At 37.7% G+C, this 23,806-nt stretch overlaps 1 protein-coding gene across 1 annotated transcript; it reads right to left on the reverse strand.

Moving 5' to 3' along the window:
• Positions 1–1,431: 1,431 nt before the first annotated feature.
• LOC140229928 (zinc finger protein ZPR1-like) lies at positions 1,432–16,540 on the reverse strand. The gene is made up of 12 exons (XM_072310127.1): positions 16,437–16,540; positions 15,356–15,576; positions 14,243–14,404; positions 13,200–13,290; positions 11,804–11,874; positions 11,090–11,167; positions 9,170–9,292; positions 7,172–7,304; positions 6,285–6,445; positions 5,446–5,640; positions 4,595–4,660; positions 1,432–2,856 (listed from the first exon to the last, which is right to left on the reverse strand). The coding sequence occupies exons 2-12, from the start codon at positions 15,470–15,472 to the stop codon at positions 2,683–2,685; spliced, it is 1,371 nt and encodes a 456-aa protein (XP_072166228.1). The 5' UTR covers positions 15,473–15,576; positions 16,437–16,540; the 3' UTR covers positions 1,432–2,682.
• Between the last annotated feature and the right edge of the window lie 7,266 nt (positions 16,541–23,806).

The following is a 23,806-nucleotide window of genomic DNA, read 5'->3' on the forward strand; positions in this document are numbered from 1 at the left end:
ACAGTTTGGTTTTGTTTCTTGTTTTTTCAATGCAACCACTCATGAAATGGACAATCCCAATGTCGGAAATACAAAGTATCTGGCATATGAAGTAAATAATAAAAATGATAATTGCGGTAATTATGATTTCAGTTCAAATAAAACTTGAGTGATTTTTTTAACAGCCATTACCAGTTGCAATTGCATTGTTTGAATAATCATGCATGATTTAAACTTGGCAAATAGTAACACTTTTGTATCAACACCTTTTCAAAGACTTGCTTGTTGAATCTACAAATCAGCATTTCTTTGTCTTCTTCTATAAATATCTGTATTTATCTCTTTCTCTCTTAGAATGAAGTATGATAAAAAGTGATAAATTATTTGAAAAATTGAAAACCACCGCATATCAAATGACACATACCCAGTAATCCCCCCCCCCCCAATACAGCTGGCCCCATGACAAAATTTTGTCGAGTGATTACACCTTGTCTTCCCCCATAAAACCTACTGCAGATGACTCCCATTATAATGAAGACCTCAATTTTTTTTTTCTCAAATTGAAATTTCATCATGACGGAAGGGAATTTTCACCACTTTAATGATAAGAATTTTGGGACATGAATTTTTACTCTGCGGTAAGAACATTTCATCATAAGCTTGTTCCCTGTAACGGGACTGCCCCGTATTTTACAAAGATTACTGTTAAGTATGAGCATCATTTCACATACAATTTATGCTACACAAACCAGCCACACCAACTGTGCTTGATTTCAAAGCATATTCCTTTATACGGGAACCACATGAGCCTCGTATGAACTCTATGGCTAATTATAGCTTGGAGGTTAAAGGCAAAACAACATTTTTAGAAGTGATCAAAATCACAGCATTTTTCCACACATTTCTTGTGCACGCTGTGCATATCTTGTGCATATGGTAACATTTGTTCTATCTTTAAAGGACAAGTTCACCTTCATAAACATAAGGATTGAGAGAATGCAACAATATTAGTAGAACACATCAGTGAAAGTTTGAGGAAAATTGGACAATCGATGCAAAAGTTATGAATTTTCAAAATTTTTGTGTTGGAACCGCTGGATGAGGAGACTACTACAGCTTGTGAGTCATATGCGTACATCAGTATAAAGAAAATATAAGAAAATTCAACATATTTTCACTTTTTTCGCATAATAAAAGAGCACTTGACTTACCTCTTTCTAAAGGCAGGGGGAATAATATTACCCATAACATTTGTCAGTAACGAGTTGGGGGAATGTGTACTTTTTTCAAAAGAGGAAATTTTGTGAAATTCTCTTTATATTTTCTTATATTGTTGTACGCATGTGACATCTAAGTTATTCACACACTGCAGTAGTCTTCTCATCCAGCGGTTACTGCACAAAAACTTCAAAAATTCGTAACTTTTGAACGGATTGTCCGATTTTCCTCAAACTTTCAATGATGTGTTCAACTAATATTGCTACATTCTCTCAATGTTTATGAAGATGAACTTGTCCTTTAAGAGGTTGTTATCATCAGGCACAGTGGACTCTAATCAAAGATCAGTCGGTTTCCCAATATCTCACTTTACAAACACAGTTTTCCTACCCCAAAGAATCATGTTTCTTGGTACAATACTGCGCATCAATCCTGATAAATCAACATTTTGGTACAACAAAGTGATTTAATTAATCCAAAGAAGAGTATTATCATGAGAAGCCACTTTACAATACTAAGGTGCAAAGTAGAAATAACTGGATATTGTCAGGGAAGGAAATGACAGCACAGTCCTATAAAAACATGCCTGTATGGATCCTCCTTTTTCTTTCTCTTTTTCTTCTTCTTTTTTTTTTTTTTTTTTTGTGGGACTTGGCGGTCATTGGGGAGTTGGAAGTATTTTATGCATTAGTCACAATTTTGAGTGATATTGCACCCCAATCATTTCAGACTTTCTCAAAGCTGATCAGAATTTGAAGTTTCATCAAATTTCAAGATCAAAAATGTTGTTCAGGACATAAGTTGACTGTTGTACAAGTCTTGAACATGATAAAGAGTGCATATTAAAGGATGCCTTCAACCTCCTCACCCCATCCTCCCCTAAAATAAAAGACAGAAAATAATGATAATAAAATAGCAGTGTTCAAAGTCTAGTTGTATTCCACGTGCAGGTAGCATATCAGTGAATTGGGAACCCACTGAATTATGCTGAAAAGCTGAAAACAAATCTGATAGTACATATTTATGCCCATTGGATTATGGCACATATCCCTTTAATACATCTCAAATAATTCACTTCTGTACCTTCTGAGTTACAACACAGGCAAATACACATAACTATGGAGAGCGAACCTCTGAAACAAGCAAGCACAGGCCTCTGAAATCAGTTATGCGATCAATGTCACATTTCTCTTGATCTTAATGCAATATCCATAAATGCAGCTGTTGACACAAGAGGGCAGGCTTTGATATCACACACCACTCTCTGCCTGCACAGCATCCCACATGTGACTAAAATGCAAGCATTTTATGCATGGCTGGTATTCATAGCTCGGCGAGTCTTTTAAAGCTGTACACTTTCCACGTTGCAGGCACTGCACTCGTAAACATAGCCCAGACATGGCCCAGACTTGCCGAGGCTGTGTGTAATAGAGTTCAAACAGGGCAAAGTACGTAAAGGTTTCTGGGTCAAGATTCTCCGCGGGGTCACGACTCCTCCTGAGCTGCGTCGGCTGACCCGCCATTCTGTGCACCATCTCCCTCGGGCTCTTCGTAGTTCTCTGTCTTCATGTCGGAGATCCCCAGCATGTCGTTGTCCGCCTCGGACCTCTCGTAGTCTTCCACTGTCATCTCGGGGTCATCTTCGGGGGCGTAAACATTCTGCAAGGGAGAAATTTTGAGGGTGCGGTTTATAGTGAACAATGACAAAACAGTGGATGCAATCGAAGGATATGTAGACATTTGTTGTGCACATGTACAATCAAACCTGTCAGTAGCAGCCATGCAAGTAGCATTTTGCAACAATATTAGCTTGTACCGTATCTTTCAGGGAACTCAAATATAATTTCTGAATGCCATGAAGTGGTGTACACAAGTCTAAAGTCTTCTGATCGAAATGTGTATGGGCCATATAAAAAATGCTGAAAATGAAGTGGTGTACACAAGTCTAAAGTCTTCTGATCGAAATGTGTATGGGCCATATAAAAAATGCTGAAAATGAAAGAAGAGTTTCTGGTTTGAAGGGGAAAATAAAGACAATAAAGACCAAGAAATGGTCACAGATGCTTCAAAATACCCTTTTTCTTTTCATTTCAAACTGAAGCCATGTTCAGCAGCAATAATGGTTCAATAATTTTCATCTGTCTTCTAATTCTTGGAATTGCCGATGCACATGTTAAAAAGTCCTGTCACATATGCACTGTGGGATACCCCGGTGCCATTGTTGCTCCTGGCTGTCTTTCATGTGCCTGAGTTCCCATGAAATTCAATGCAATTTTTGTCTGATTTTCTTTCGTTGCTGCTTTTTCCTTATCTAGAATTCAACTAAAAAACGAGTTTAAAATGTCAAAATTTCACTGATTTGCAGTCACGAGAATTATGGTTCACTACTGCAAGGCTTCATTGTGCTGGCCACATGATGGAAAGCGAAGAAATCTTGAACAAGAAATACCACTAAATAAAGACAGAATGTGACCGGAGTGCATATGCAGCCAAAACCAGGGGAAGTTTGACCGTGAGCTATCCCATAATGCATCTAAAACACTCCTCTGCCAACCGTTACGGCACCTAGGTATTGGCGATACTGAGAATTAACTCCCCTCTTTAAAGGGATGGAAAAGTTTGTTCAGATATTGACAAACCTCCTATGAAATACGAAAGGGCAAATAATTCTACGAGGAATTCAAAGTTTATTTGATGAAGATTGGTTTTGAAATGGCTGAGATATCCAAAACAAAACAATCGTAATAAAAGGTGGGACCCACCTTTTATTAGGATCGCTTTATCAGGATTGCTTTGCTTTACTTTGTTCTTGGATATCTGAGTCATTTCAAAACCAATTTTTATCAAATAAACTTTGAATTTCTCTTATAATAGTAGGGTTCTTGACATTTCATAAAGTGGTTTCTGAATATCTGGCAAAAAGTTAAGAGTTGAAATTTCACCTCAACCAATGCTATACCAAACCTTCAAATTCAACATATTTATGCAGCTCTACTCTTGTTTGGATGCAATATCATCAATATCAATATCAAGGGTGAGAATTTCACATGTTATTTTACAATTTGAATCATTTAGGGATTAATTTCAATTTTCTGCCAGCTCTAACGGCTTTCACTGAATGAATGAAGACATTCTCTGATAAGGAAATTAGGAGATTGTTTGGCAGGCCTATACAGTGGACTCCCATCATGACAAAGTCCTCGGGACAGGCACTTTTCTTTCATTATATCAACATTTCATTACAACCAAACAAATAAACAATAAAAAACGAAGAGCAGATAATGTTGCAGCCCGAATTTTTACTTTGTTGTAAACAGAATTTTGTTATAACCGTGTTTGTTATAACAGGAGTTCACTGTATACCATTTGCCCATCTATCCTGTAACACGATTCTTACCTGTAGGTAGCTGTTTCCTGATGGGTCCTCCAGAATAATGGTGACAAACATCTCACCTCTTATGAGCTGTCAGGGAACAACACAAAACACACACTCAAATAAATGAATAGAAAGATAGACAGATAGATGGGTGGATATATGGACAGCTAGACAGGTAGATAGATAGATAGATAGATAGATAGATAGATAGATAGATAGATAGATAGATAGATAGATAGATAGATAGATGGATGTATAGATGGATAGATATATAGATAGATAGATAGATAAATAGATAGATAGATAGATAGATAGATAGATAGATAGATAGATAGATAGATAGATAGATTCATACATAGATAGATAGGTAGATAGATAGATAGATACAGATAGATAAATAGATAGATAGATAGATAGATAGATAGATAGATAGATAGATAGATAGATAGATAGATAGATAGATGGATAAGTACATAATAGATAAATTAATAGCTAGATATTAAGTATTTGTAAACAGATGGACAGGTAGACGGTCAGAGTGATCGACTGTAGATTAGCATAGATAGACAGACAGATGGATAAGCAGATACTAGTAGATAAGAGCAATAGGTAGACAAATAATGAATTGGTCAATGATTTCATCAATTCAAAAGATATCTAGATGAAATACAAATTACTTGATTTGTTTGCAGCCAATCCAATGTGATCACAGATTCCTGTCTATTACATTGGTAAGATCCATTACAGTACATTCACTCTGTGCCTTGTCCTCTCAATTAATCATGTGTTTTGGCGCTGTGGTCTTAGATTTCTGTCTTCTTTGCTGATCTGTGCAATTTGTTTGTTCTGTTTTGTTTTGTTTTTTTGTTTACCTTGTCCCACTTCTCCATAAATTCGCTCATCTTGGATCCCTGGTGGGAGTCGCCGAACATGAAGGGGTTCTGACTGCTCAGCTGCGACTTGACGTCAGTTAGAAGGCCCTCTAGAGTTGTGAATTTGGCGCCTAACGTCGTCATCGGCTCATGAGAGAAATCCAGCTCCGGGATGATGAGTTTGCATGTGCTCGACTGGAAGGAAAAGAAGAAATTGATGCAAAATTTTTAGAAATCATTTGAACTACAAGAGCAAGGTACTGTTTGTCAAGGTGACAGTGCACGACAAAACAACTGAAAAGCAGAGTCGGACAGGGTGATTTACCTGAATATTGAGAATGTGTAACGAACAAATCAATTCAAGTCAAAATAATCATTCATTTATATCAGCTCAGTCTGAATCACATCATGTTAAATCAATCAAATCCCAAAAGCAACAAAAATCAAATCAAATCAAATCAAATCAAAGGTAAACAGATCAAATAAGGATAAGCCAAGTCAAAGGAAAACAAATTAAAGCAAAGCACAGCAATGTACTGTCAAACCTATCCAACGTGGCCATCCAAGGCAGACAAAAAAGTTGGCTATTATAGATAAGTGGCCACTACAGACAGGGTCTTTAACACCACACTATTCCCTTGAAGGAAATTTTTCAATGGCCATATATGGCAGGTGGCCATTAAAGACAGGTGACTGAGAAGGCAGGTTTGATTATAGCAAATCAAAGCAAAGCACATCAAAGGGCTCACCAAAAGAAGGTGCTATGCAGAGATAAAATTCCGTAAGTCCAATCCAATCAGAGGTAAGCAAATCAAAACAAGGCAAATCGAAGCACTCACCCGCAGGACGTCTCGACTGAGATCGATGGTGTCGGTCATCTTCAGCGTCATCCGCCGACCTTTCTCCGCAAAGCCCCCTCCCGTCTTCACCTCGTTGGACTTGAACCCACAGGAGTCACACGCCACGGCCATTATGATGACCTCCTTGAAGAACGGAATGTCTGACAAAGGTCAAAGGTCAAGGAAATCCTCCTCCCTGAATCTGTCTTTGTTTGTCTCTCTGTTTTGATCTACCTGCCCCCCTTTCCATCTCTCATGATGATAAGATGTTATTCACAAAAGTGAATGTTAAACTGACAAAGGTTAACCTCTCTCTCTTGCTCAACATGCACATTGAACAGTAAAAACCAAGATACAACAGAAACATATACAACAGATTTCAGTGAAGAAGAGCAGTATACAAGCCCTGACACTACTGAAAAAAAAATAATAAAATATGCACACACATGATCTTTTGGTTAGTCAGTGTAAACCTAATAGCTATGGTGGTCTCTGTTCTGACAAAGTTGAAAATTCCACACAAACTTCCAAAAGATGTATTTGATTACATTTTTGCTACCTCTAAGAATATCGTTCATCAAATTCTCTATGAGGTCACTGATTGTATTCAAAACAAATGCTTACTCCATAAAAACAACCCCTTTGAGGTATGGCAACAGTTCCCTCCTCCCCCACCACCCACCCCCCCCCCCCCTAAAAAATGGGGGGGGGGGGTAATATTTCCAATAATCTACCTTACATGAAGTCCACAGATCCTCTGGTAAAAGTACAAATATCGCTAAACTTAAACTCTGAACTGTTTTGCTGATTTGATTTCATACATAGTCTGACTCCGTAGGAGCAGTATAATTTATGTTTTCTTTCTTTTTTTTAATGAGAAAGGATACCGATGGGTTTCATCCTGCACTTGGTCGGGGCATGGCACTCCTGGCAGTCAACATTAAATTCCATGACCTCCTCCGGCACCAGAGGATTGTCTTCTGGTGGCCCAGCATCACCAGCCGCAGCATCTTCCTCATCCTACATGTAGTAAGAGCGGAGGGGCATCAACCACAAGATGAGTATCACTACAATAATCCAGTTCACAGCTAGCTCATGGGCACACTGGTGCAAATGGCCTTTTCTCAATTCACTCGTTTTCAAAGCACCATGATGCATAACATGCCCACAATTTGTGGAATTCACGTTCAAACAAAGAGTGAACTTGCAGAGATCATGTGACAAGAATGGTCTGTTAATTGACACTTTGGCAGGCATTCATTTCATCGTTCTGTGTTGAATGCATAAACAAAGTCTTCCTACCAACATTGCTATTAAAATACCAGGCTTGCTGTCACGTGGATGTGCTGGTAAGCACCATTTACAAGGGTTACATGAATAATCAGTACAGCAGGGGTGCTAATCTCAGTGAATGCAAAAACAAACATGCCTGATTGTACAAATGACCCTATTCTGCTCATGCGCAAAGTGGAACTATAAACTGACTTATTACTTAGGGGAAGGATGTATCCCATTCTCTTTGAAGGAACAGGAGAAACTCACTATATAGCAAGGACCTATAAACCATGACAGTTCTCGGTATCACCAATACCTAGGTGCCGCATTTGAGCAGCATTTTAGATGCATTATGGGATAGCTCACAGGACAAACTTGCCCTGGTTTTGGCTACACATGCACCCAGATCACACTCTGTCTTTATCCAGAGGTATTTTTTGTTAAAGATTTCTAAAGATTTCTTCGCTTTTCATCATGTGACCAGCACCCTGAAGCCTTGTAGTAGTGAACCATGACTCTAGTGACCCCAAATCAGTAAATAGAAATGTTCAACTCTTTTAAGCTGAATTATAGCCAAGGGAAAAAAAAAAGGTAACAAGGGGAAAGCACACAATTAACTCCATTAAATTGTATGGGAACTGCGACTCGTGTGAGACAACCGGAAGTGAACAAGGGCACTGAGGAATCCCACAGTGCATCTGTGACATAGCTCTTCAGCAGGTGCAGAAATTTTCTACGCATTGGCGATACCAAGGATTATCTTGCTTTATCAGGTTTTTCACTGTTATATCGGGGTGCAAAAACCAAGAAATGTATAGATTGGGACCTGCAAATCATCTTGCTGTAAGAAGGTTTTGTTTTAAACCATTTCTTTATAACAAGGTTTCACTGTACTAGAATGATCTCTGAAGCTCAGGATTTAGTGTTTGTATTAAGACTGTTGATCTTGTCTACATAACAAGCTGATGTCACTGTTTTACCAATCTTTTGATGCCATGCTAACATGTTGATTGTAACACATGGAGCACCTCATTAAAGCTTTCCTAATATGTTCTCCTCTGGTGATACTAAGCTCAATTCTGTGAGCAATTTAAAATGTTTGCTATTAAAGCATTCCTGATTTTCTGTGGTGTAACTGAAACAAACCATTGCAAACTAAAAGTAGACTAGATCGGTTTGATAGGTGGACGAGTATTGCAAATACTTGGAAGCGGGTAGTTGGAGGGTAGGAGATGGATTGCAATTAGATATGGACAAACTACAATTAAAACAAATCTCAATCAAGTGTACATCATGTGTACAAAGGAAAGAAGAGATAGTGACTCCTTTGTCTAAAAAGATTTCAATGTAACATATCATAGAGTTACATGATTTCTTTGAAGATAGACTGACCTACATACTCTGTATCTGTGATTATGTTTTTTGTGTGATTTCAATCTAGGCCCAGTATATCCATAATTACTATTACTAAGTTTGGGGGTTATTTTTTTGTCTGGTATTTTTCTTTTTTTAGGAGAGAAAGAGAGAGAGTCAGAAAGGCAGTAATTCAACAGATATTGCCCAGCGTTTAATGCCTTATTGTCGCTAAATTGTCTGGAGAGGTCACTGACCTGGAATCCCAGCATCCTCTGCTGCTCACTGGTCCGCTTGTAGAAGGTGACCTTCAGGGCGGGGTCAGGTTTCGGTGCAAACGGATTCTCCACAAAGCTATTGCCAGCAGGGTCGTCAATAATCTGGGGAGGAGGTGGAGGACACACAGAGTCATAAGTTACATTCACACACAGTTGCCGAACTTGAAGTTCAGGTCAAAGACTTAACTGTCGATAATTAGCTCCACTTGTGAATGCATGCCGCATGTTCACACGCGCACCTAAACTTTAAGATACAACTTATGAGCGAATCCCACTCAGCAGTTATACTGGTAGTGCCGAGTTTTTGCTATGACCTTATGACCATACAGAATAGCGAAGCTGGAGGTTGACCCAGAAGTGAAAGAGAAGCGAGGTTCACACTAACTCACAAGCTTGTTGATCATTGCGTCCACACGGAGTGACCACCCCAGGGCTGGTGGATGGAGCATAAATCCTAAGATGTCTTGTGGTTCTAATCATCATTAAACTTTAAGATTGCCAACTTTCAAGTGCATCCACATGGCGCTAAATGACAAGCTAATCATCAAGAGTTAAGATTTCTACCTAAACGTAAAGTTTAGGAACAGCGTCTAAACGTAACTAATATGGGAACTGGTTTTGAAATGCACTGTTTAGGTATCACTAACACCATAGACAGATTTCTCAAGTCATTAACAAATTCAGACATTATGAAAATTTCCAGTTACTATTACTGCTCACTCAGGGGAATAAAAACAATTTACTTAACTCCATAAAAAAAAAGTGGATGTATATTGCCATGCAACAAAAATGTAGTTTCCAGACTACAAAATCAAACAAGTTCTAGAAAAGCACTTGGAGAGCACAGACCTCCGCCAAGTCAGCAAGTCATTTCCACCCTCACACGCCTGCAATTTCCCCCAAAATAGAAGCATTTTGTTTACATCATTGCACTGCGCCTAGCCTGAGCAGAGCATGCACTTTAGTGCACATATGTAAACCTCCAGTACGCACAGCTTGAACTTAATGTTTGTTGACCTTATATGCCAAAAGATTAAAAATCCTTTAAAAATCCATACAAATTCGCGGATCACTACCAAAATTGCATGAGGTGTTCCTTGTATCAATATCGACTTTTTCTGCAAGTTTCATTTTAATCCATACACAAATTTTTGAGTTATTTTGCAAACAGACAAACCAACGCCGATAATCACTTAAAGGACAAGGATTGAGAGAATGCAGCAATATTAATAGAACACATCAGTGAAAGTTTGAGGAAAATTGGACAATCGATGCAAAAGTTATGAATTTTCAAAATTTTTGTGTTGGAACCGCTGGATGAGGAGACTACTAAAACTCGTGATGTCATATGAGTACAACAGTATAAAGAAAATGTAAAGAAAATTCAACATATTTTCACTTTTTTTCGCATAATAAAAGAGCACTTGACTTACCTCTTTCTAAAGGCAATGGGAATAGTATTACCCATAACACATGTCAGTAACGAGTCAAGGGAATGTGTACTTTTTTTCAAAAGATGAAATTTTGTGAAATTCTCTTTATATTTTCCTTATATCATTGTACGCATGTGACATCATACACAGCAGTAGTCTTCTCATCCAGCGGTGACTGCACAAAAACTTCAAAAAATCATAACTTTTGAACGGATTGTCCCATTTTCCTCAAACTTTCAATGATGTGTTCCACTAATATTGCTACATTCTCTCAATCCTTATCTTAATGAAGGTGTCTTTTCGGAGGTTACAATATTAAACTGAAAAGTACAACACAGTAAATCTTCCAGCATCAATAGCAACGTATTTTCAAGACTACAAAATCAAACAGAACACTACTAAACTGAAAAGCAACAACACAGCAAATCTTCCAAAATCTCAGCAAAGTCAAGTTGCAGGTACTCACCAGATGGAAGGGCCTTGGTACGTTTTTTAATTTTTCAATGAAAGCATCAATCTGCGCAGCTACTTCTGGTTGCAACGCCTACAAAACAAGAAGTAGCAATTGGGAGGAACTAAACTTCACATGCAACACACAAAATTTGAATTGTAGTGACATAAGTTTACATGTGTCATACGAATGAACTGAGTGCATCTAGGGATGCCAGGTATGCACAAGTATGCGCAGAATTATGAAAATTAATTTGTTTTATGTAAACTTGCTTTGGAAAATAAAAAAAAAAACATAAAAACAAAAAAAAAAAACAACAATTTTACCCTACTAGTTTTTACTGGATTTAGAGAGAAATCATATGCCTACACTGTCAAAAACAATAAAAGAACAAATGCAAAACATTGAATTGCTACAATAACAGTGGTTTTGTGCACATCTGGCCTGAACAAAACAGAACTCGACATCTCTCACTGAGCATTAACTCTTCAAAAACCTCTACATATATGTCCAAAATCTATTCATTTTTATACAGCTGTAGCAATCTCCAACAAATTACTAGTAGCTGCACAACATTTTGCAAAGTGAAAAAAAGAAGAAAAAGAATACAAAGCTGGAAATCTACTTTCATTTCAAAACAAAGTGATCGTCGGTTAGGGTTTTTTTTTTCCTTCCTTTTTTTTTTTCTTTTTTGTTGCTGGATTAAGATAAAATGTGGAGTTTTCTCACCCTCCTGACTGGCTGGTCTTGCTCAAGACCGGCAGCTGCTCTCTGCAGAAGTCCCTCCACTGTCGTTAGGGCTGAAAGGGTTAAAGAACATGACAGCACATTCGGGTTATATCTGATCTGGGTCTAGGAATCTGAAGAAATACTACATAAGTTAGCAGCATTAACATCAATCCCGTCCTTCTCACCTACAAAGCAATCTACTGTTACTAGCAATCTACCGTTACTATAATTATTGCTGGTACTAGAACTAGAATAGCTTCTACTTTTATTTCACTACTACTATAATTGTTACTACTTCTACTACTAATGATGCTGCTTCTGCTGCTGCTGCTACTACTACTACTGCTACTACTCGTACTACTTCTACTACTACTACTCCTTATCCATGGCTCGACACTAACTTTTTTGTTTGGTGGCCCAATGGGGCCACCAAAATCCTAAATTTCAAATTTTTGGTGGCCCGAGAGAAAAATTTCGTGGCCCGAAAAAAACAATAAAAAACATTAAAAGTCCTTTTTTTTAAATGAGTCAAATATCTAAGTTTTATGATAGTAAGAATTAGAAGTTTGACATATCTACTCATGAATAAACTTCAACAAACTTGCAACACTCACTCTCAGGCACTCATTAAGTCCTTTTTATCCATCCTTTAAACAAATTTAACTGCTAATTTCCGGCGCAAAAAGTTACGAATTTATTGACATACTTTTCAAAAAATTTTGGTGGCGCGAGGCGGGCCACCAAATTTGCCCTTTTTTAAAAATTTGGTGGCCCGACTTTCATTTTTGGTGGCCCCCGGCCACCGGTCCACCGTTAGTGTCGAGCCCTGCCTTATCACATTCCTTCGGACTTCTACTATAGTATTAGTAGTATTACTATGCATGCTACCATTTTCATTACTAATACTACAACTACTTCTACTACTAATATCATGTCTACACATACTATGATAAACTGTTTCTATCTCTTCAACTTGTTCTCTCTTTTATTTATTATTTTCCCTGCTTCAAGGTTGTACAAATTACATCACATCTTTGCCAAACTCTTTTTTTATTTGAGTCATGGCATGGTAACTGTACATGTTACATGTAAAGCCCACATTAAAACATTATTTCCTTCATTTACCTAATTGAACCTACACAACCTGATCAACATAGGGCCTACCATTTCACATGATGGATATAGTGTTCACTATTAAAAGTGAATGATATTTAGGACTTTTTGCATACTACAATGTATTTTGCTAATTTGCACATTCTAAAGTGTGTAACATGAACATGTGATAAACAAAACTGAGCAAATAGCAAACAGTTCTCCTAATAATCTTACTTTGTCACAAAAAATTGTCATGATGCCTTGAAAAGGTCGTATCTGAGATTGTATCGTGAGCACTTACTCCCTTTTTGCGTGAAGGCTGGTATCTCGAAGTCCAACTCAGGGATCTTGGCAGTGGCTGAATCTGTCTTCACAACTTGTCTGTCCATGTCCTGAGGGTCAAATAAAAATATTAAATTAGCTGTAGAACACTGGACAAAAGCATAGTATGAGAATGATTAACACATGATTAAACTTTCCTTTTCAATGTACTACATACAAGGCATTGCAATGATGACAAACTGTGAAAAAGAGATGATTGTATTGCAATTTCATCAATTTGTAAAAGGTGATTTTCCATGTTTGTTAGTGTGTTTGATATACACTGTAACTCAAACATATGCTTGGGTAAGGGATAAACCAAAGTAACAACAAGTCATTGCATCAAACTTTCATTCATCAAACTTAGAGTTCGCTCCTCCTTGATTAATTTGCAGGAGAAACTCTCAAGTCTGATCTCATAGCAGGTATTTGAAGACTATTTAACTGTTTTAGAGAGAACTTAATATCTGCAGCTCATTAGGGGAACTGTGCAAAAGAAAAAAGCAATCCAAACTGTTAACACATCAACTCCACATGTTGTCAGGAAAGTATTTTTGTTAATTTTCAGAATGAGAACCCTCCCCTTCCCTCACAAAAATATATCATTACTTCATATAAGGTAGAACCTTGAGTAATACCCCTATTCCACAGAAATTTCTTCTCATCGGTCACTCGTCAGAAGCAAAGTTCGTTGCTTCCAGCCACCCCCTGAAGTGTATCAGATCACAGTCTGATGAATCCGACTTTTGTTGGTGGACTATCGAGTCAGTCTCAGACCTGTATTGCGTGATCTCCACCGGACGATCTTGCCTCATCGGATCACGCCTGGCGTGCCTAACACTGACCAGACGGTAAACCATCACAAGTAGGATTCATCAGACTGCCATCCGACACACTTAGGTGAGTGGCCAGAAGCAACAATCTTTGCTTCTGGCGAGTGACCGAAGAGAAAAAAATGTATAAAAATCTGTGGAATGGGGGTATACCCAGAAAGCAGGGGCAAGATTTTTGCCTGTTCCTCACCTCCACTGTCTTAATCTCAACGTCGAAGGTACAGCCCTGGGGTTGCAGACTGCTGGCGGGCTGGATCTCGTTGTTGCTGTAGTCACAGTGATCGCACTCGAAGGAGCTGATGACAACAGACTTGAAGAACGGAATCTTGGTGAGGAGGAGGCGGGTCATGCCCTACCGATGTAAGACAAAAAGATAACGGATGGGAAAATGTTGAGTCCCTGGAGAATTTGCATGGCAAGACACTTCAAATGATATTATGTTTCTCTAGTTCAAGAAAACGAACATTTCCTTTTCCTTATCTGATTATATGACTAATCAATAAATCCTTATGAAATGCGAATTAATTACTCTCCATAAAGTATCACTCACATCTCCATGGCAACCATGTTGAAGAACTTGTTGGATGACATTTTGATGACATTGAAGAATCATCAAAATTTAGTCATACTTTTTCAGGGCCATATAAGATCGGCAAACTTTCGCTGCATGCCCTAATAAAAGTTTTGATTGTCACAATTTCACTGTACTATAAATACGAACTTCATTTGCATCAATCATACAGGTACCAACATTGACTCAGAATATTAGGAATACAAATAGTTTTCATGGTTTTGATTTAATAAACGTATTAAACATTGGTAACAATGATATTACAAAGCTTCAGCAGAAGTTAGAAAAACATTTCCTCACAAATGTGTCTCCACATTTGCTGTTATTCACACTGACATGATTTACTAGACACAGGAAAATACCCTGACAAAACACCAAAATAATCACAGAGTGTCAGGTAATTTTACAACTCTCTACAGTTTTGAAATCCACTTCCACAGACACACTACACGCATCATCATTAGTAAAAACGGATCTGTAGATCCTCATGTCCCCCATGAATTTCGCCATACCACTTTACACTACACTGTCACTACCATTGTTAGTTGATATGAAGATGCATGCATGTGCACACACACACTTTGGCCTTCGGCAAGTGGTAGGGACAGAATGCATCTGTGCATTAGCTAACAATGGAAGGGTTCTGTAGAGTGGCATGGCAAAATAAGTGGGGTAGGGACTTCGGAAGTTACATACAGTACGAAAACATTGTCTTTTGACCTTTGAACTCACATTTTCATGACAATTCATGCAGAGACTCTCGATCTCCGTCGTTTCAAGCTCATCATAGTTCTCGGCGGAGAGGTCCTTGAGTACCATCCGGTCGTTCCCATCCTCCTTTTCCGCCATGACTCTGGTTTGGGCCGCAGAATCTCCGGTAACGTTGCAGAAAGGCCTTGAAGGAATGGGCGTACAGAGCCCACTGCTTTGTCTGTGTTCTGTGGTGTGAAGTTCTACAAAAGAAAAACCATGCATGCTTGTTTTACTTTAGAACAGACAATCTGTACCTCTGTCCTTGTAATCTTGGGGCATTAAGTCATCTCTATACCAAACTACATAAACACATCGAAGTTAGTTCTACGAATGTAATATACTATAGTTTCACTACAATGTCAACATCAGGACCTGGTATAGCCCGACTGGATGCCATGTAAAGCACGATGTCGCTATTTTATACAGCGACTGGGCTGTGTATAGTTTTACATCAGATAAAGCAGCAAGACCCCTGCCCAAGGATAAGTTTGTAGACCTAAAATTTAATGTTAGATGTCTAGTGAGAAGTGTAATCACTCAGGAGATTCTCTAACGGTGTTAAAGAGTCTACTGTTAGAATCCAGTTAACAATCGCATTCTGACATCATGGTCATAAAGCATAAAGTTAATTCTTAATGTTGAGACCGAAACACTACAGGACCAGTCCTCTACTTCCGTATCACTAGAGTATCAGATGTGACGTGATGTGATGTGACGTGATGTGATGTGATAATGTGATCGATGTGACGATACCTGTGTCAGTGTCACTGAACTGTGTCAGTTCAGAAGCTATGTAATTTACGCCTACTGTACGTGTAAATTAATATTTCCACTCACCAGTGTTCACCATTGTCGTTGCGGTCTTTTAAAATATATTGTCACACCGCCTCTTCTCTAACTTCTAAGGTTAATACTAGTCTTGAGTTGAACCAACCGCAAGATAGCAGCGCGCAGCTTCCATAGCAGTTGTTAGCACACACACATAGCAGCACAGCACAGTCACTAACGTTAGTTACGAACAAATCAATCAGCTTGCGAAGAACACATGTTATGAACTCACCAATTTACGTCAATCAGAAGACTACACCATTGACCACTTTAAGAACGACTGCAAGCAAGCGACGGAATAGGAATAATTTGTCCCAGTAACAGGAGATGTTTGTGTAAGGTGTCAGATGAGCTAGACATGCACGCAGAGCCTACACGATCAGGAACTCGTCGAGTAGTAGCAACGGACTCAACTGCGGATCGAATCTGGCCGGTGAGAGCTAGAGGCCGGCGGCGGCGGCGGCGGCGAGATCTGTGTGACCGTACTCTACCGTGCTTGTGGCTTTTGGGTGGAGCGAGCCGCCGTGCACGCAGAGCAGCATGGATCGGATGCACAGATACACAACAGGTGAAATGACGGGACTGGTGAATCAACATCCGTGGTTATCGAATGTATGACCACGTGTCGATGCAAAGCGCAAATTAGACTGAAAAATTGAGTACAGTCTCACTGAAAGACGTTTCTCGAAGAACACGAGATCCGAACATAGAGATCATCCCAGTGAGTGAATCGCAACTCCAAATCCTGATGTAAGGTTGCGCAATAATCTCGGGTTCATTTTTAATATGAAAGGGATAAATCAATCCAGTTTCTATTGATATGGAGCTTCAAGTTTCAAATTTTTTTATGATTTTTTTTTCAGACAATGACAAACCTCTCATGAAATAAGAAAGAACTTGTTTCTAAGAGAAATTAAAAGTCTATATGATAAAAATTGGTTTTGAAATTTGATTTGACTTTCCTTGATTTGATTTATTGTCTAATTAAGGAAACTCAGTTTTCACATGTTTTGACCATACAGATACATATATATTACAATATGCATATATACATACACATTTCAATAATTCATAAACAGAAATTGTAACATGTTATGTAGATACAGTGACTATTAAGTTATAACATAATACGTAATTGTAATAATTATTGATTTCATTCACTAAACCTATTTCCTAAGTGCAATAACTAAACATAATCCTATATTTGTACTCATATTACTGTTTCCTGCAAATATTTTGGATTATCGATAGTACCCTAAAACTTTAAACCAAATGTCTTAATTATTTCATAGCATATGTAACTATATAATATGAATTTAAAGGACAAGTTCACCTTCATTAACATAAGGATTGAGAGAATGTAGCAATATTAGTAGAACATATCGTTGAAAGTTTGAGGAAAATCGGACAATCCGTTCAAAAGTTATGAATTTTTGAAGTTTTTGTGCAGTCACCGCTGGATGAGAAGACTACTGCAGTGTATGATGTCACATGCGTACAACAATATAAGGAAAATATAAGGAGAATTTCACAAAATTTCATCTTTTGGAAAAAGTACACATTCCCTTGACTCGTCACTGACATATGTTATGGGTAATACTATTCCCATTGCCTTTAGAAAGAGGCAAGTCAAGTGCTCTTTTATTATGCGAAAAAAGTGAAAATATGTGGAATTTTCTTTACATTTTCTTTATACTGTTGTACTCATATGACATCACGAGCCTTAGTAGTCTCCTCATCCAGTGGTTCCAACATAAAAATTTTAAAAATTCATAACTTTTGCATCGATTGTCCAATTTTCCTCAAACTTTCACTGATGTGTTCTACTAATATAGTTGCATTCTCTGAATCCTTATGTTTATGAAGTTGAACTTGTCCTTATATGATAAATATAAATTGTAGTTATAGCTTTTCCCGTCCATTTTCGCACTTTAAAATTCAATTTCAAAGATTTTTCATTCAAATTCGTCCCGACAAATTCACAGAATAAAAATCCTAACTTCAGTTTAGTCAATCGTCATTGTAATTCGTTTTTCGTCAACCATTTTCAAAGACATCGCATTCAGAATCGTCGATGGTCACTGAAATTCATCCCCGCCGCCCATCGACTGGAGAATGTAAGAATCAAATTCGTCTTTGTTCGCACAATTTCATGAATTTTTCAAACAAATTCGTCGGATAGCATTGGTCTTTCAGTGTGAGGGTGAACTAATTCTAAGCCTGCATTATATACCTTACTTTCTCCCGGTATTGGGATCAACAGACATTATTCCTAAACCGTTTGCTTGACAATGATTTTATGTACACACATTCCACAGGAGATTGAAGGATAAAAGACAGTCACAGAACATTAAAAACAGTAAAGACAATATTGATCATGTCGTGCCAACTTTTGGACTTTCAAGAGCTCTTTCACTTCCTGATTTTGTATTATTGCATGAAACAAACTTTATTCAAAATGATTGACGGCAAAAAAAAAAATGATGTCTTTTTATATACATTACAAGGGTTTAAACTCTATACACACATGTAAAACTGTCTGGAAATCGTGGATCACTGTTTTCGTTTGTTTGACAGTATGTCTCTGTGTGTTCTGTGAGAAGGGTGTGTCTGTATGCTTGTGTGCTGCATGTTTGTGGGGGTGGTTTGTGTGTGTGGGGGGGGGGTACGGTATACATGTGTGTATGTTACTCCTAAATGTGGAAAAAGTGAACGGTTGTATGAAAAAAATATAACAACCAAGAAATCACAACAGAAAAGATATGAGACGAATTTGGAGGAAAATTTGACGAACATGATCGCTAAAAGACGAAACTGCTTTTGGTGTTTTGTGTGCAGCGAGTGTGACGGACGAATTTGAATGTTAAATGACGAAAATGTGTGACAAATGACTACACTGAATAGACTTTGTTCGAAAATGATCGACAAAAGACGAATTTGAAACTAGAATTGGCATATTCTAGATCTCTCGGGAGGAAATTGAACCACAAATATATTACATTGAATGAACAAAGTTTGAAAACGAGCGGGAAAACCTATATTATAATGTCATGTATGTACTCGTTATCTGTTTGTATAATGGATGTGTATTGTAGTTGTTCTTGTTGTGTGTGTGTGTGGGTGGGTGGGTGCTATACAAATCTAGATGTGTTTATAGGTGATGTTTGTCCGAGTGTAATGTGTATCAAAATTTTAACATTTTTAGGAATGTCCCATGCAATCTTATTGAATTGAAACATTAAATTGAAGTTATGTTATATAATAACAAAACTACACTTAAGAAACAAAAAATGTATATAGTATGTAATATGTTATGTGTATTGTAGTTGTTGTTGTTGTTGTGTGTGTGAGTGTGTCGTGTGTGTGCGTGTGTGTGTGTGTTTGCAATGTACACATATACATGTGTTTATAGGTGATGTTTGTCCTGGTGTAATATTAAACCAAATACATTTTGATGAGTGTCCCATGCAATCCTATTGAGTTGAAACATTACGTTGAGATTACGTTGTATATAAAACTACGCTTGAGAGACGGACCACCTGACTTGTGCGTTAAACAGATGAATATAATTGGGAAGGAAAGATCGCCTGAAACTAGTTTTCAACGTGATTGGTGCACGTAGGCGTATACCTGAGCGCTTCATGTTGAAATTCTCGTTTAGTGCATGGATGGGTTGGGTCCTGCATAACCTGTCTTAGTTTGGAGGAGACTCTTTCTGAAGAAATGGCTGAGATATTCAGAACAACACGATCCCAAAGGCGAGACCTACTTTTTATTAGCATCGCTTTGTTTTACTCTGTAAATTATACAAAAAGTCAATAGCTGAATCTTCACCTTCACCAATACTATACTATCCCTTTTTACAATGGGAAAGTTAAATATCTTCTCTGTACAATTTCTTGTTGTATGCCTTTCGTTATAGAAATAATTTTCTGCCACTCTCGTAATTTTTATTCTCTAAAAATGGTAGGGAAGTCTTCTTTTCTATATCATCATCATCATAATGATAATAATAATAATAATAATAATAATAATAATAATAATAATAATAATAATAATAATAATAATAATAATAATAATAACAATAAGGTCTTATTTACCCAGGGTAGCCTCTTCAGTGTTGCCACTGCTCTACCAGAGGGCCCTGCTACTATCATTACCCTACTGCCAGGTAGCCATTTATACACCTGGGACGAGAGGGACATAGTGGGTAAAAAAAAAAAAATCTTGTTCAAGGACGTAAGTACTGGGCGGGATTCGATCTCGGGTCCTCCGATTCGGGAGTAGGGACTCTCATCCACTATACCACAGCGCCCCCACAATACAGACAGACAGTAAATCGTGTCGAGCTATCAACTAAGAATACGAGCTTTCAAGATGCACTTGTCTCAAATTGTATCAAGATTGTTCTTCTTTTTCTGCATGATTGTATTTCGTCTTCCTACCATAGATCCATAATCCAAATTAACTTTTTTTTTTCAGATTTATCTTTATTGTACCACAGGGGAAAAAAAAAACTTCACAGGTCAATGGCTTTGCTTATTTTTTTTTCTCTATCCATATATATTTTGAATGCATATATGCATATATATATATATATATATATATATATATATATATATATATATATAAAGAGAGAGAGACAGACAGACAGACAGACAGACAGAGAGAGAGACAGAGATAAAGAAATCAACTGGTAATGCATGTTTTGCCAATAGAGAATGAGTTTATTCGACTCAAATTGATTACCAGTTTATTTCTTCATTTCTTCGTGGAGCCAATACGTGAATTCTCAACATGTATATATATATATATATATATATATATATATATATATATTCTCTTATATATATATATATGCCTATAATGACCTGTTATGGATTATCTCATTCCTGTTATAACAGAGTTTTTACCAGCATAACATAATTTGTGACCCACCACGACAAAACGACCAATAAGTTGGAAAGTTTTGTTTTTTAGATTCCAACACAATCAAAAATCTGAAATTATTGTTGGTAATGACTCTGTTATGTAAATGCACACAAGGCTATTTTCAACATGAGCTTGAAACAGAACAGCATGAGCAAGACTCATCAGTCACAAAAACTGATCATAATCATAAGATATGAGATATTTATGGGATTCCTCGTACAGTAAAGGCCCTTTATTGACTTTACTAAATATCGATAATTATAATGATATCGATATTATAATGCCACACGAAGACAATTCATGCAAATTAGCTTAGGTAATGATGCTACAGACCCATACAACTCTCCCAACGGTTTCTACAAAACAACATGTTAACGTTTTGGGTCCAAAACAATGTGACCTATTTAAATGTCATCTTACCGAGTTTTGTTAATGAAACAAAGAAGATACTTTATTTTTTTTTTTCTATTTCATCTCACCTAGAAATATTCGTAGCCGAGCTACGAATATGTAGGTATAGATATATCCTCTCCTAATGAATTAAATTTAATTGTATAAGAGTCATTTAAATGATAAGAGAGACAATATTGTGTTTAATAAAGAAAGACGCGAATGAGCATTACCCGGTAGTCATCTATGGTCTAAAATTAACGCTGATAATAAATGACAACAAGCATCTTCCGTGGCTTACATTCGTACCCATTTTGAATTGATAGCAAGAAACGATTAAGAAACGTGGATGATAGAGTCGACACAAAAGTGTAGGTCTTAGTATAAAGGAGGCATTGTAATAACCCAAACACAAGATTAAAACAATTACGAAAAGCACACATCAAAGTTTTACCACAAGTTTTAGTGAAGTCCGGTCTGATAACGAAGTATGATAACCATTGTATTTGGACGTAAGCTGTGAAAAGAAAGAGCTACCGTTACAAGGGCACCACCACCAAGATCTTTACTGTTATAAGAATGTTTGGTGTGTTTTTTCCCTCACCGATGCAACTCTAATCACCAGCCAGTGACAGCTGGGGAAAATAATGAACGTATAGAGCGCCCTCACGTGGACATGCATGGTAGATGGTTCAAATGAACGTTTTTTGACTGTGTATAGCCCCATACAGACTATTTTACAGACCGTCCTGCAACCCCTCCGATCCTCCCTGAAACATTTTTGCTTTCTCGGCCAAACGGGTCGACTTACCGAATTTAAACAACTTCTTTTCATACCTTCTAGTCCTGAAATTAATCGACTTGCTAGCCAAGTAACATTGGCATCCAGGGCGCCGTAAGCGGGGGAGCAGAGGGGCATTTGTCCCCCCCCCCCCCCCATTTTTTTTTTTTTTTTTGGGGGGGGGAGGGGACAAAACGAGTTTTTACCCCCCCCCCCCATGTGCTCTCCTCCAACAAAAATTGATCAGATATTCTAGCAAAGCGGTCGTAATAAAAGGTGGGTCCCACACTTCAATCACTTACAATCGCTCTGTTTTGGATATCTCAGCCATTTCAAAACCAATTTTCATCAAATAAACATTGAATTCTTATGGAATTACATGCTCTTTCATATTTCATAAGAGGTTTCTCATTATATCACCAAAGAATGTTAGAAACCTGAAATTAGGTCTTAACCAAAACTATACAATCCCTTTAAGCTTTTGATGAATACATTTCAGACTAAAACCTAATGGTAAAGTGAAAGTGGTTCACCAATGCCTGCTGGCGCTGTCCTCACCCATTATCTGCACACAATGCACCAGCGGCTCATCCGCATTAGGAAATCGTAGAGTAGCTATTATGGCCAATCCTAAGATGGTGAACGAGTAACACTTCCCGTCGAGATTTTGCCCCCCCCCCCCCCCAAAAAAAAAGAACAAACAAACAAACAAACAAACAAACAAACAAACACAACAACAACAAACAAACAAACAAACAAACAAAACAGGGGAAAACAAACAAAAGTGTTACGGCGCGCTTGTTGGCATCATATACTACACGCCAGTTCTTGGAGAATATCACTGAAGAGATAATCATCTTCACAATCATTAAATTGGCAGCTCAGGAATTCCGCGAATAATTATCTTTATGTCGGAGATAGGTTATTATAGTAGATAGAACTGGTTGAATGCGTTAACTGTTAATGCGTTGAATGCAAGGAATTGAGGAGAAATATATAATGCGTTGCCACTTTAAGAAGCAGTGACGGTGGAGAAGCTTTTGAAATTTCTTCAACCGAAGCAAACGAGGGAAAGTAAGAATGTGATCTCTTCCCACCTACCTGGTATAATGCTATGAATATAGCAGAGGGATCAAAATGGAAGAACGTTCTTTCTCCATCTCTGTGAAAGGGGAGCGAAATGAATTCCTTGCATGCTTCTCTATCAAACAGTGACTATTTCCTCGGTGCATTTACGGGCAGATCAGTGACTGCGCGTATTATTTGCAGACTTTACCAGCTCATTGCTGTTTCTGAAATGTCTAATTCCTCACAGCAAAGATATACACTAGTCATGAAACAGACTTTTTTTTAATGAAAATACGGCTATATCATACTCCAATCCACATAATGTACGAAGTCCCATCACACATGCCTCAGGGGTCTATCTCACGCTCACACGTCTGATAGAATGTTACACCCAGGTTTCACAAAAACAGGGATTTCTAACTACCAGAAAG

Source organism: Diadema setosum, chromosome 6 (assembly GCF_964275005.1).
Source record: "Diadema setosum chromosome 6, eeDiaSeto1, whole genome shotgun sequence".
Lineage (NCBI taxonomy): Eukaryota > Metazoa > Echinodermata > Echinoidea > Diadematoida > Diadematidae > Diadema > Diadema setosum.

Bases quoted from the DNA above. Each gene is read 5' to 3' on its own strand.
- LOC140229928 (XM_072310127.1), bottom strand. From the start codon at position 15,472: ATGGCGGAAAAGGAGGATGGGAACGACCGGATGGTACTCAAGGACCTC. The intron at 14,405-15,355 runs GTGAGTTCAAAG...TTACATCGGTAG, and splicing joins GCATGAATTGTCATGAAAAT to GGCATGACCCGCCTCCTCCT. The intron at 11,875-13,199 runs GTAAGTGCTCAC...TAACCCTTTCAG, and splicing joins AGCCTTCACGCAAAAAGGGA to CCCTAACGACAGTGGAGGGA.